Source organism: Sphaeramia orbicularis, chromosome 20 (genome assembly GCF_902148855.1).
Source record: "Sphaeramia orbicularis chromosome 20, fSphaOr1.1, whole genome shotgun sequence".
NCBI classification, from domain to species: Eukaryota; Metazoa; Chordata; class Actinopteri; order Kurtiformes; family Apogonidae; genus Sphaeramia; species Sphaeramia orbicularis.
This window is the reverse complement of record NC_043976.1, coordinates 7,352,200-7,366,648: the sequence shown is the minus strand read 5'-3', so window position 1 is coordinate 7,366,648 and position 14,449 is coordinate 7,352,200. Positions and strand designations below refer to the sequence as shown.

At 40.9% G+C, this 14,449-nt stretch overlaps 1 protein-coding gene across 2 annotated transcripts in view; it reads left to right on the top strand.

Annotated features, from left to right (window-relative positions):
* pard3aa (par-3 family cell polarity regulator alpha, a) overlaps positions 1–14,449 on the top strand; it is a 426,578-nt gene that overhangs the window by 115,887 nt on the left and 296,242 nt on the right. For both annotated transcript variants that reach the window (XM_030123467.1, XM_030123466.1), the window contains exon 3: positions 13,667–13,841. In XM_030123467.1, the coding sequence (XP_029979327.1) occupies positions 13,667–13,841 (175 nt within the window). The remainder of the gene's footprint in view (positions 1–13,666; positions 13,842–14,449) is intronic.

The following is a 14,449-nucleotide window of genomic DNA, read 5'->3' as shown; positions in this document are numbered from 1 at the left end:
TGTCACCAACACTGCCAATTAAGTGCTGATTAGGAGGTGGAGCTGAAATGCCTACAGCTAACAGCTCTCTACCAGGACCCCAACCCCACCCAGTTCACCCCGTGACCAACCTTACCCTCTGAATCTCAGCAAAAACACTCCTATAAACCTTTCTGAACCTCACACTTACTCAGTTCATCTACGTTACAAGCCCTTTATAACAGCACATATTCTCTTAAAGTTTATGAAATGTTTAATGGAGAGAAACTTGAGTGATTAACATATTTTGATGATTTTGAAGTCTCTTAAATTGCTAGTGTTTACAGACCATATACTTCTGTACTAATCTTGGTTAGTTTTCAATATATGAAAAGATAGTTTTCTAAAGGGAGTGCAGGGAGTTTTTAATTAATTTTAACCACTTTTTGTGAACAAATTTTAATTCTTTCATGCATAAATTCCTTGTAACAATTACTTGAAATGTAATGATTGCTTCCAGTTACTCTCTATAACCACTAATTGTGATCATCATTATCATTCACTTTTCTCTGTAAATTAACAGTCCCATACCATTCAATCTGAAAATGTCCTTCAAGCTCTACTACTATGTTACACTATGCACCTCAGGATTTCCCCCTCCAGTCTTCAACCTCCAAACCAGCTCGGCCCAGTTCAGTGCTCTGCTCAGCCCAGCACAGCTTCTCAAGGTTGGGCCAAGGAGAAACTGCAGAAAGGCAACTCTTGCCATCTGTTTTATTTGGAACATAACCCACGTTTAACCAAGTAGCCGGTAAAGAAGACTGGATACACAAGACCAAAGTAGGATTTAGATGGTGAAAGAAAAAGTAAGAAACTTATTGTTTATCACTGTAATGCAATGGCTATATAGTTTTCTGTGCTGTTGGATTGTCATTTGTTTTCACAGCTGTTAGTTGGGATAAGTGTCTGAAATAGTTATGTTGTTCAGTTTCAGGGAGGCTGTCTTGGGCATTGGTGTCTACTTGAGAAAATGACTTGCCTCCCCCTACACCTCAACACCAGTAATAATACTTCATGTCTCGTGACCAATTAGTCTTCCCCCACATATTTGACTGGCACTGAGTTTTTGTTTCAAAAATAAATATTGTTTCTCCCTGAGATTGAGCTCCAGTCATGGGAACCTACTGGCCTCTAAGCAATGTCAGCCCTCCTCCCCAAGGTCGTCAAACCAAACTAAATAGTCCCTTTGCCTCTTGTTAACTAACTAGCCCACTAGCTCTGACATCTCCATCTATCACTGCCTTGATAAGGGGTATCTTTAATTACACCCACCTCTCCACCCATGGATCTGTATCTTTTTTCTCTCCTTCTAACAGACTCCCATCCATCCATCCATTCTTAAAGATCCCTCCCAGGGAGGGCTATAGCATGTCACTGTCCCAGTGCTCAGGACTCAGTAAGTCGATCCAACAGGAAATCAATAGCTAGGCCTAATGCTGAATAATTGAGGTTACGGGAGTTCAGCAGCAGTCCCCAGACATATACCCCCACCCTGTCTTGTAACCTCCCATTATGCACAGAGTGGGATGCACTGTGTCCTCATGTCCCTTCCACCCTCCTGCTGAGTGTACAGATACATCTGCTTGAGTTACTGACCACTTGAATGCCACAGTGCTCCCTCATTTTATTGCTCTTGGAGGTTACTAGTAGTTCTCCTGTTGTGGATATATTGTTCTTTGGCCAGACAGTTCATTTAGCATTAGGGATAAAAGTGAAGATCAACACCACCTGATAGCCTACCTAGATCTAGATTATCATGACATTTCCTCAGAGAGTCATCAAGGACTAATAGTGCAGCACTGCATCCTCTCTTTTCTATGCCTGCCATTGACAGTGTTTAGAGGTGGTTCAACAACATGAGAGGGTTTTAAGTTGCAAGGCACTTGGTTTTCAGTGTGCACTAGAGGGCACAAGCTGCCTGGGTAAAGCACCAGGCAATAGTTGGAAATAACAGAGTGAGCTAAGAGTTGAACTTATGTTCAAAAGGGTGTTATGAGATTGAATGAGTAAGCTACTGAAATGGCTTAAATTTTGTGTTAAAACACTAATAAAGTAGATCCTATTTACGTGGTATTGTTGACCAAAGTATAAAGTACTGTCATTTAGATTAAGATTAATCACTTTTTTTTAAATTCCGGATGTATTCTTCATCCTTAGCTGCCAGTGTTTATGTAAAAGCCAGACTCTGCAAGCATCCCTTTAGATTCCTACTGTGGTCACCTGTCTTTTCTGCCCCCAAAAAGAAGATACTGAAATGTATTCATCACTGAAGCATCAACAGCAGGAATTCACCATTCACTAATTCTAATACTCCACACTCATCACTCTTTTTGCCTCTATGTCTATGCTTTTTGGTGTGCCTTGACATGTCTTTGCCTTCCTTCCAACCTTAAGACTGAAGTCTGTCTATTCTATTGGTGCTTCTGGAAAGAGGCCTACACATCTTCAAGCAACTTCAGTCAGCCTCTGCATGACTCCAACACACCATAACACACAATTCTTCACAGCCAGATCCTCAATGCCACTGAGGTGCCCAGTTATGTGAAGCTATGCACTAGTCCACAGCCAATAGTAGCAACAGAAACAGCATGCAGTGGAAGAAAAAAACTCACTCTATAGCTCAGCAGCCCATGTCCTTGTTATTCAGTCTGAAGAGAATTCTTTGTGATGTCCAGACAGTGCCCTGTCTTGTGCATGCTTCGAAAACTAATTCTCAAGATGTTTGGCCTGACAGACTAACATCACACTCCACAACACTGAATTCTTAATTAACAATCAACAATCTACTAATATGTTAAATAAATCTACCAATTAATGGACAAACACAATCCTTCAATCACCATTACTTTATGTGATATTAAGCATATCAATATTTTGTAGTACAGCTTGATATCTGAAAGGGAAAGAGTTTGTTCTTCTCAATGTATAGCCAGAGAACACACACTTGGCTACACACATTATGTGTCAGATGTGTTTTTAAAATATGTTTTATGAACATTTTTTAAGTTATTGTATTTGAAAAGGTCTATGCTCACTCAAGGTGGTGCTGCTTTTTCTAAAGCTTACAGTTAAGTTATGATGAAGAATACATATAAGTCACGTGACTGATCAGCTTTTTCCCAAGTGTCATCCTAGGTATTACTGTGATATACACATGAATTGATGAGGATTCAATACAAATTAGTTGACTGACATGTTCCTATTTTGCATTTTCCTTTCTTTTAAAGGTTCTGTGACATTTTAGAAGTTTTCTTTAAATTTGCTTGATATTTACATGGAAACACTGCTATGATTACACTATTGTCTAAAACACTGGTTACACACTGCTCTCTGACAAAGCCTGTGCATTCCATTTTGGGCAAAAGGCCATTCCTTTGTTGTCTTCTCATGTGCTTTGGTGTGTTGCTTCTCACATTGTGTGTTTTACCCACACACACACACATAAGGAAGAGCATCCTCTAACTGCTTCTCCTCCCTCCTCTTGGTTTCGTCTTCCTTCGGGCTAAGGCCACTCAGGCCTGCAGATGGCAGATAATGACAGTGCTGTCCCCACTGGCTAGTTGTGTGTGCGTGTGTGTTATGTGTGTGTTGAGGGTGTTGGCTTCGTTTCTACTCAGTTGTGTGCCAGCAGTGGGGTGTTTAGCTTCACTTGGCCATCTTCTTGCTGGCTGAAGGGGTGACTCGGTCAGTGGTTGGCTCACAGACAGGCTGGCTGAATTAACACTTTACTAGCTGATAACTCACAGCTGACGAGTCATCTCACTGATAAATGGCTGGTTTATTGCTTCAGATTTGGTGAACTGACGACGGCTGGAAATAAAATAGTACTTTTATTTTATTTTTTTAATACAGATACCAGTATTGTAGGGTTGTATTGTTTGGACCCTGGCGTAGGTTGAACCAGGTAAAGCTTTTTTGTTGGACAGCTGTGTGTTTACGGTTGAAGAGCCAGTTGGCTGTGTCCCATTCAACTGAGTGAGGGGCTGTGTGTTTTCATGCAGGGTTAAAGCAGTTCTGAGAACAGCCTCAGTATACGTAGTTACTGACTATTGACTCATTTGCAGGTTATCTTCCTGAACACCTGACAGACTGATTGGCGTGCTGGATGACTTTATGACCTCGTTCTTACTGGTGTTCAGCTTAAAAACAAGTAGAGTTTTGGTAGAAAGGCATAATGCACATGTTTCTGTGTGTGTGTGTGTGTGTGTGTGTGTGTGTGTTAAAGGACCTCAGGTGTTTCAGTGCCCTTTCCCTTCAGTCCTGTGTCAGCCTGTATTTCACTCCCTGGTAGAGAAATAGGTATTAGTCTCCAACTGTCTCGCTGTCCTTGGTGGATTTATAGATGTGTGATCTTGGCTTTATTTTTTGGCTGCAGAAATACCACTCTCTATAAATGTTTCATTTTAATTTGATGGCAATTACATACAAATACCTATTCGCTAGGTCTTTTGCTATATTCCTAAACAGTGTATTTTCTTAAATTTCTGTATTAAATTATTGTTTGTGCAAGTTAAAACCATCCACCCACAGAATGTTTAATTTATTCCCAATAAAGTATTCATCAGCCAGAGTCAAGTGCTTGTTTTGAAGCCAGTTTCAGTGTTCTGCCTTTACATGTTAAGTAGCCTTTGCACTTTCTATATTACCTCTGTTGCTGGTACATGGCCTTAGGCTATCAGGCAACCCACCCAGGGCCATCCCATGTGACAGGGCAAAGGCCACACATTACGGGAACTGACACTACAATTTGGCAACAGCACATACATTTCAAAGCCAGACTGTCAACATAAATCCCTTGTGTTGCATGGGGGTTTGTGTTTAGATCTCTAGATTTAGATCTAATCCTCAGTGTGGAACATGATCAGGCAGGGTTTGGCAAACCCAACTCACTCCCTGACTGTTGTTCATCACCATCTTAAAATAAATGGCCTAAGTCATAATTTTCAGAACAAAAAAAAATAAATCATATAATCATACATTTGGTTCAGTTTTTTCTTTTTTTCTTTTCTTTTTTTTTTTTTTTTGAAAATTTAGAAAATTATGACAGGCCATTATTTTAAGAGGGTGATGTTATGCCAACTTCCTTTTATGGAATAGATCATTTCAGTCTACACAAGTAAATGTACACATTTTCAAGCAGATGAAGTACATTTGTATATCAAGGTCAGCTACCAGATGTTAACAAATTTGTTTTATTTGTTCTTTAACATATCAGTGTAATTTCTTGGTGTCATCTTCAAATTGAAAGGGCCTTTTGTCTGCTCTGCACATATTACCAAAGCAATTACGTCCACTTAGTATGAAAAGACAGACTTAAAACTTGAAATAGCCCTAGCCTTGTTAAAGGTATGAAATACCTGATTTTCATCCGCTTTGACTACAGAGGACGTACAGCTTTGTCAAGAATACCGCTCTTCATTTTTGTCGGCTCTACTCAACTGCTTGCTCCTCATCCCCTCCATTCCTTTTCACCAGGGAGGCCTGAAATGTTTGAAGCTTTTCCTTTTTTCTTCTGGCCCTCTCTCTCTCTCTGTGCCGAGGTCCCTGGATGTGGAGTTTTTAATTACTCTCTCCTGGCTTTGTGCATAACCAATGAAAGATTGAAGGGCACTTCCCTCTGAAAGGCACTGTTAGAATATGGGTTTTTCTAATGCCATCACTTTCGGAGAGGAATACCAATACACAAACTCTGACTTTTTGAGCTTTTTGTGCCTATCTGCAGTTTATGTGTGTGCGGATGGGTGGGCACACTCACGTACTCATATCTTTGCGTGTATTTGCAAGAGCGGCCTCTAGACAGACTGTCTGGTTGTTGTTTTGCATGTGAATCAGGGCTGGGGAGGAAAGGCATTATGAGATTGGGACTGCAGTGTGGTGGGGGTGGGCTGGATGAAGACTGAGGCACGAGGTTCATTGCATTGATTAGATTTCTTTGAGACTAGTTTTAGGGTGTAACACCTGAAGGTAAGTCCAACAGCAAAGGTGGCAAGAAAATCAATAAAGTATATCACAAACAAATCATTAGAGGATGCAATCTGTAGAGGGAACAGAATGTTCTTGGTTCTTTGAAGACTATGCCCTTCACATCAACAGCAAATGCACTGACTTGAAGAAATATTTTGGATTTAATTTATGGAAGTTGTGTCCCAGATTTGTAGGATAAAATAGGCTATGCAAATAATGAATACATTTGCTCTCAAACATTTGTTCTAATATTGTAGCATTGTCTCATGTCTTCAGTTAGTTTTCATTAATTTCGATTACGTTGGTAATTTTTAGCCCTCAGGGTCATAGGACACTTTTTGCTTTGTGTTTCAAAGTTGCAAACATTGAAGGTCTGTTGTATGTGTTCAAAAAAGAAAAATAGTTATTTATTATCCTGGGCTTGAATTGTAAGTTTGAATTGTATTTATGACCACAGGTTTAAAGTAAATCTACACAACAAAACATGATGGGGGTGTAGTAAGAATTTTTCCTTCTGTCAGCAGTGCATAGGGAGCACTCGCACAGGGCGCTGTAATATGTGTGAATTCATTTCCCCCAATGCTCAGGGAAAACTTCAAAGACAGGGACGCATACTTGGCTGAGTGGATTCAAAAAGGGATGACTCTTAATCTGGTTAAACTTTGCTTGCTCTGTATATTTTCTTAGTACTTCTTCTATTCTTTCTTTTAACACCCCTCCCACCTTGTGTTTCTTCCGGCTGTGAATTTACCATACAAGCTTTAAAAAGTAAAAGAAATGATGACTTAATGTTTTAGCGAGAACAGCACCGTAAACCAATCTTGGGACTTGCGTTTGCTTGTTTGGGGATTATATTTCTTTAAACCTGTCATCTCTTTGCTCTGTTGCGTATACACACACACCCCCTCTCAGATTCCCTCTTTATAAATAGGTGGATGTTTTCCATGTGTCGCAGCATCTTTATACATTACATTTGCTTTGCAGTGTGTGTCATCATTTCAGGTCCTGCCTTAGCAAACCTTAAGGGCGCTCTTCCCTTGAATCAAACTCTTGTGACAGCGCTTGAAATATGCATATGCTTCTGAAGCACTGTGGGGTTCCATTTGAGGCTTGTGTGGAATGCTAGTGATGGCAGGCCAGAGTGCCTAAGACCTATTCTTTGAATATTTGATGGTCTTAATGAACAGGAAAAATACAGGAATAAGCACTTTGTTGGTTTGTTCAGCTGTCGGCGGGTGAGAAATAATGGTCGGGAGGAAAGGATAAAATATTGAAAAGTCAGAGGAGGCTAGTTTGTCCATCTTGATGTTTCATAAAGTCACAGGAAGGTTAAGATTATGTCATTACATAGTGAATGTGTGTTACATAGAGGTTGAATTGAAGCTTTTAAAGATTAAAGGTCTTTTCACACCCAAAGGTCTGACCCAAGGTTAATGTTTTTCTCACATTTACACTTTTGATCTGGTTTATTTTGGTGTCACATTTTCTAACAGCATTAAACTTTGCATCACATATCCAAATGTATCTACTGAACATGACCTCTGTCTCCTTATAGAGAACCCATACCTTGGTTCAGTTCAAGAAAACACCTTTTCATTTGATTATGGGGTGTTTGGTCAGGAGATTTGGATCTAGCTGGGATTTCCCAAAGTCTCAATGAGATGAGGTTAGGTATGAAAGTGCCTTGAGCATCAGAATTCCTACTGTTTGATGGATGTATTAAGCATCCATGACTGTTTTGAAGGAGATGAATGGACCGATGGATGGGAAGATGGTTGATGTGAAGATGAGGGATGTTGCCTCGTGGCCATTACTCAACAAGTTTGAAGTCCATGGCAATTCTGGTGGAGCAAGTGGCTTTCACAGTTTCCAGCACGACTGTATCTGTAATAACTTTGCACCTTGTGCCCTTGCAATAAAATCATGATAAATGATGGGGAGGAGATATGAAACCTGGACTGTTTTTTGTGTGGAGTCTGTGAGTGTGTATGTGAATTTTCTGGAATAGACAGTTTATGCAAAACTTATTCAGCTATTACACTCTTCATTAGTAATATTAGTTACAGTGCCATTCCCTGATTCTGTCATCTGAATACAAAAGTAAGATGAAAATGTTAAGAACAGAACAAAAAAGGTAAGTAAATTCAACAAATTCAGTTCTTCCACCTTCTCTAAGTTATACTCACTGCTTCTTAGGCCCAGTCCCAATTCACCCTTTAGCCCTCCCCCCTACGCCTTGGCCCTTGCACTTGACACTACCCCTTGAAACGGAGCTGCAAGTGGTAGGGGTTGAAAATTCCCCAATGAAATGAGACAACCCTTCGCAACCTGTTATATCATCAGCAGTTATCGATGCTGCTATTAACAGATGCGAAAACTTTGTTTCCGAAAGTATTCCCCATGCCATCAGTAGCTGTAACCATCTCTGTTGCATGGGCTTTGGGCGTCTTTTTGCGGCTATCAACTATAAACTGCAGAAATGCGATCCATAACACATTAAAGCGGCATTAAATTATCGATCAAATGATTAAGTTGTTTACGAAGAAAATACATACATTTATGTGTTTCTTTCATCACACTGCTGCACTTTTTGGCTGTGTTTACCTCCATCTTGCCAATGATTCAAACAGAACTATGGGAAATTTCTCCTACCCCTTCGTTTGTAGTGTGGTCCTGGAAAATCTCCGTTTCGAGGGCTATACAGTCCTCCGCCTTAGCTCTTCCCCTCCTTCTAATCAAGAATCGGGACAACACTACCCCTTCACGTGTACACACAAAACGGAGGGGTAGGGGTAAGGGGGAGGGCCAAGGGGTGAATTGGGGTTCAGCCTAAGTCACACTGAAGAAGAAAAAGAAAAAAGCAGTGACAGACAAATGAATAAATATTAATCTTGCCTCCAAAGGGTGACTTTTTGTGCAGTAATAAATATTCACAGCAGGACGCAGTCTGGCAAGACTTTTGATGTGCTCTTTAATTGAAGGGGTAGATTGAGCGGACAGGTTTCCCGCGGGTTGACTCATGTCAGCTGTCCTTTCCACTCGGCTGTGAAAAAGCCACAGTGGCAGATATGGATTAGCGTCAGAGCATCGTAGTGGAGGTATTACATGTCTCTGGTGGCACTGCCAGCGTTGCCCATGACTACTAATAACCTCTGTTGTCTTGTGTCGTCTGAGCATCTCCGAGGAAATGCTTTATATGCTTGTTTTGTACTGGTGCCAATTCTAACGCCTGGACTTCCTGGCAGATCAGAGGTTCTAGAGATGGAGGATGTGTTTGGTGGAGGAGAAGAAAAAAAAATGAAGAGGGGTTGTCAAAACAGCTCCTCATCCTCTCCTCAGTTGCTTCCGCTCTCCATCTCTTCTTCTACCCCACCCTTGCTGCCAAAAACCGGAAGGAGATCAAAGAAGGCCAACATGAAAGACATCCCTGAGATTCTGTTTTTCAGTGCCCTGTCTCCACGCTCTCACTGTTACAGATATGGAAATGCTGAATCCCAAATACAGTCAGTACCTGCTGCAGAGAATGCCAGGCCTCATTTGACTTTCTCTCTTTCCTTTTGCTTCTCCTCTCCTCTCCTCCACCTCGTCTGAAGCCCTTCATCATCAGCTCCCTCCATCCTCTGCTCTTGCCTCTTTCCAGCAGCCCTCAGGCTTCCAGGTAGATATCAGTTGATTGGCAGCTGCTGTGACAGTCGGTGGAACCGGCTGAGAGTGGATGAGTGTCAGCCTTGCTCCAGGGGCTTAAGGCAGCAGCAGTGTTGTAGCTCCCTACTGGAGAGAGAGGCCCATGAAATAAGACTCAGTCAGTTCTTCTCTTTTTCTCGCTTCAACTGAAGCAGGTAGAAGCTAAATAGGTTTTTCAAATCGCTCCAGAGTTTATCCTGAGACCGGGAACTGGAACATTTCTTCAGCTCACACCCTGTCATGTGTTTGCCTTTCCTCTCACTCTCCTTTTTTCCTACCTTTGGTTTTGGTATAACTTTGTGTTTTATTGTAGGCTATAGCATGTTGTATTTTATGGGTTTTAAATTCTCTTTTGCAGCCTCCCTCCCTTCTATCTGCTCTGAATCCACAGCCTCAGCTGTCACGCCACTTGACAATTAGCCATGCTGTTGCCGTCTGTGCATCACTAAAAACTTCTTCCTCCTTTTGAAAAACTTCTGAATACAACTCGACGCTCGCTGTAGAGCAGCCACGGGGGGAATGTGAGGAAAAAAAAATTAAACGTGAAATCGTCTCAGTTCTAAAGTAGCTGTGACCAATTCCCAGATGGAGGGAGAGCGTTTGTGTGATGGCTTTTGCTGCATTACTGTTCTGTCCCGTCAAAAGTAAGAATTGCATCAGTTTTCCCTCTGGCCAAAAGTGCCCTCTACTCCATACATTAAAATAGAGAGAGGACAGGGAGATGGTGGAAACATGGACAAAAGGGAGACAGGGAGAATGTTAAGGGGGTACTTCTCAAAATGGAATCCTATACTTCTTCTTAATTCACTCTCCAAAGGTGAAGTGATGATACGAGTGTAAATTATGCAAGGAGGTGCAGCTTCTAACTCCTTTTCCATTATAATTCCATTATTATTTTGGACTTGGCTTAGTCAACTGGCATCAAGAAAAGTTGGCATTTGTGGAAATATTTCAGCACTGTAGATTGTCTTAATAGATAAACACAGCTTTTTCAGTACGGGTAATGATGTTGTGTAGACTGATTGTAATTTGATATGCATCAACAACAGAAATTAAATGAATTGTGCCCTCCCCCCCCCCCCCCTCGTTGCTTATATCATGATATGAGTTCAAAGTACTTTCTGTTACTGTCCTGGGGAGTAATAGAACCAGTACTTATATATACACTTCTATTGATAAAGAATTAATGGAGAATGAGAAACAGAAAGTCAGTCTGTAAGTGAAAGAAAGAGCAGAATCAAATTACAAAGTGTGTCCTCTGACTTAAAAAAGAAAGTAGTTCTCAACCCACCTATGGAACCCCTATGCACAGAGTTTTATTTTCACTATTTCCTCTGGATAGGAAGACATAACTGATCAGAGTCTCAGGCCCATCATAGACCTCCGGGGCCTTGACTGGTTTCTGGTGAAGTGGAGCCAGGCGCTCGGTCTGCCTCCATAGAGCTGAAGGATGCCTACTTTCAGTTTCCCATCTGGGAGGGTCACAGGCAGTTGTCAAGGTCCACCTATAAGGAAAAGATCTTTGTATTATTTCCCCCCCCTTTGGGATCTCACTGACCCCTCACACCTTCACATGATGCCTGGCCTCTGTAATGAGGAGGGCTCAGACTTCTGAATTATCTTTCTGGATCAACTGCTTCACACTGGGAACTGTCAACATCTCAAACTTCGGTCTAATCCCTAGAGGTCTAGGACATGCTGCAGACTCCCATCCTATTTGAGGATTAGGAAATAACTGGAGTATAACCCTGTATATAAAGCATAGGTATGTGGAGAGACGGTCTCATTATTCTTAGTCATCCAACTTTTAAAGCCAAAAAGAAAATGGAATGATCAGCTCATAAATTGTCGGTTACTTTGAAACTGTTGTTCTAACAGATTGGCTCATGTCTCAGCCTTCACCTTACCAAAGAAACCTTGAGTTTTCTGGAGAAGGAGACCATTTCATGTTTTTTTGGAGGGTTTAGGGTTTAAAAATGGCACTTTCAAAAGCCCATAAATAATGACAGCAGAATAAACAAAGGGCCATTTCATTATGACGAAGAGGGTGTGTGGATGAATTTAGCGGTGCATGTCAGATATCCAAAGAGTGCTCTGGAGTGTCTGATAAAAGGAGGTAAAGCATAGCAAAGTGGACCTAATTAGAGGGATTTGGAATGTATTTAAAAATGAATCTTGCTTTGCCACAACACTAGCAGCAGCACAAGCCACTTCTGTAAATGGATGGCTGGCAGGCAGTGGGCTTTTCAGGTTGCTAAATACTCCCGGCAACACATGAATGGGAGGCCTGATTAGTATTTCGGTAATGATACATTGGCTTGCACATACACTGGGCAGTGTAAAGAACTGTGGTGACATGCATTCATTCTTTTGATCACAGACTCCTCTGCATTTTCATGTCTTCACACCACAAAAATTTTTATCCTTCAAACAAGTAGAAAACATAGTATGTAAATCAACCAGATACTGTGATATAAAAATATCACACATTACCCTTGCATGAAATAAATGATCGTTTCAACAGGCAACACTGGATTTGGATACTGTTTTCCCTAAAAACACTAAAATATCCTTTTGTGTATTAGCAACATGAATTTACATATTTATCATTAAGTACAATACAATTTCAGCAAATCCTTCACTTAAAATTGCCTCATTCCTAATACGAGGCCTTGTTATTTTGTAGCACCAGATCTCTTTCCTCTCTCGTTGCTTCTCTGGTGTGCTGAGCAAATTTGTGATAAACCCTTACAACCTGAGGAATGTAATTTCAAGATCCGAATAGAGTGTGATTAGAGTGAAATGGGCGCAGCCTTCACTGATAGAGTATGTCTCAAAGGCAACATCAGGATGCAGGGAAACATCGTAGGGAAAAAAACCAAAAACAACAACAACCGCAGTCTGCTTTAATTGTGAAAAGCCAGCATGAGAGACGTCGCTGTGAATTACGGCAACAGTAAAGCACATGGGCATACTGAGAGAAAGGCATAAATTCAGAAGCAGATACACAAACACATACACACTTAAGCGCCATCCTCTGCATATGAATTAAATCAAAAAGAAGAGCGGGGGCTTCTAAACTTGTTTATATGCAGATTTCCCTGTATTGGGGTGATGAAAAACAGCAAATACATGGAAAAACACTTGTGCTATTTTTACCTTCAGACAAATACAGTGGAGGTTACACATAAGCTGTTTGCTCCCAACAGCAGCTAATACTTTCTTTGTTGATTGCTCTCTCAGCATCCATGCCCCTCTATTACAAAGATTTGCAAGGAACACAAAATAGAAGGAATCTCAAGTCCTTAAAATACATACTATTACTCTGTATGACATGGTGTGTATCGGGTGGCTGATGTATGGTTACTCTGTATGGAATAGGAGGTTAATCCGCTTGTGAGAGGTTTAGGAACAGGTTGTGCTGGCAGTGAAAGCCTCTTGGCACTGCCACTGTACCTGCACTCTACCACTTTTGCTTGAATGCTTTAATTAGTGTCTCATTTTCTCTCTCTAGCTGTCTTTCTGAGCATCTGAGTCCATTGTTGCGGAGAAAAAAAAACCTCATCTCACATGTAGTCACTCAGCATTGGTTAATCTAATTTTCTTTATCTTATTCAAAGAGGAAACTGGTGTCACTTTCGCACTATACCCCATGCTGCCATCTCTCTCTTGTTAAATGTTCAAGTGATGAGCAGTGTGTGTTAGACTGATAATTAAAGGATGCTGTGGGGAGGTCTCCTTGTCTGGCCAGGAAAATGTGGCAACGTATCACCTTTGTTGGGCTTGAGCAGTTGCTTGCTGTGGGAGCCAAACCTGGCAACCCGAATGCTTGCTGCTGCAGGGATACAGATGTTTTTAAGATGAGACGAGAGAAAAACAAAACACAGAAAATGTTTGTATGTGCCTTACAAGAAATATAATAACTTCAATTTTTTTCTTCCTTTCTGTTGCCTCAAAAGAAAATGCCCATGAACTGACTTGTTTTTCTGTCTCTTTTCAGCTGGTAGCAGTGTATGAAGAGCAGGATCCACACAATGGAGGGGATGGCACCAGTGCCAGCTCCACAGGTACACAGAGCCCAGAACCCTTCGCCAGTGAGATGAGTTCAGCATCGGCCTTTCAGCCCTACCAGGTCAACAGTGAGATTGAGGTCACCCCATCCGCCTTGCGATCCAGTGAGTTCAATGATACAACCAATTACAGACAGATGGAAAAAATAAATGACGGCCACTTTTAACTTTTTACATTATTGCCGAGATATTGTCAACAAAAAGAAATACATGCCTCATAAGTTAGTATACTGCATATCACCTCACTTAATGTTTCCAGGAAGGAATGGAGAGGTGTGAACACAGTCCAAAAATACAATTACAGTAGAAAGAAAAAAAAAATACACGATTACATAAGGATAACCCACCAATGGAAATGTGTTTACGCACGAAATACAGTATGCAAGAGTTTAAAGGTTTGTCTTGAATGCTGAAGCAAACATAAAGTATAAAAAAGCATGTAAACCCTATATGCTCATTTGCATCTGTGAAAATACCAGAATACATGATTCACAACACTTATTGGCAAAAATATGACTTGGTAAGATAGTTTAGCATATTATAGTATAGTAAGCCTGTTCAGTAATGTATACACTTTGTGTATCCACGGATTTCATGTGTTGGTGCCAGCTAGACTAAAATACCATGAACAATATAGAATGGAGTAAACTTTTTCCAAACTATACAAATAGAAAAAAAGTGTATCAACTGTATTTTCTTCAACAGGATCTAGA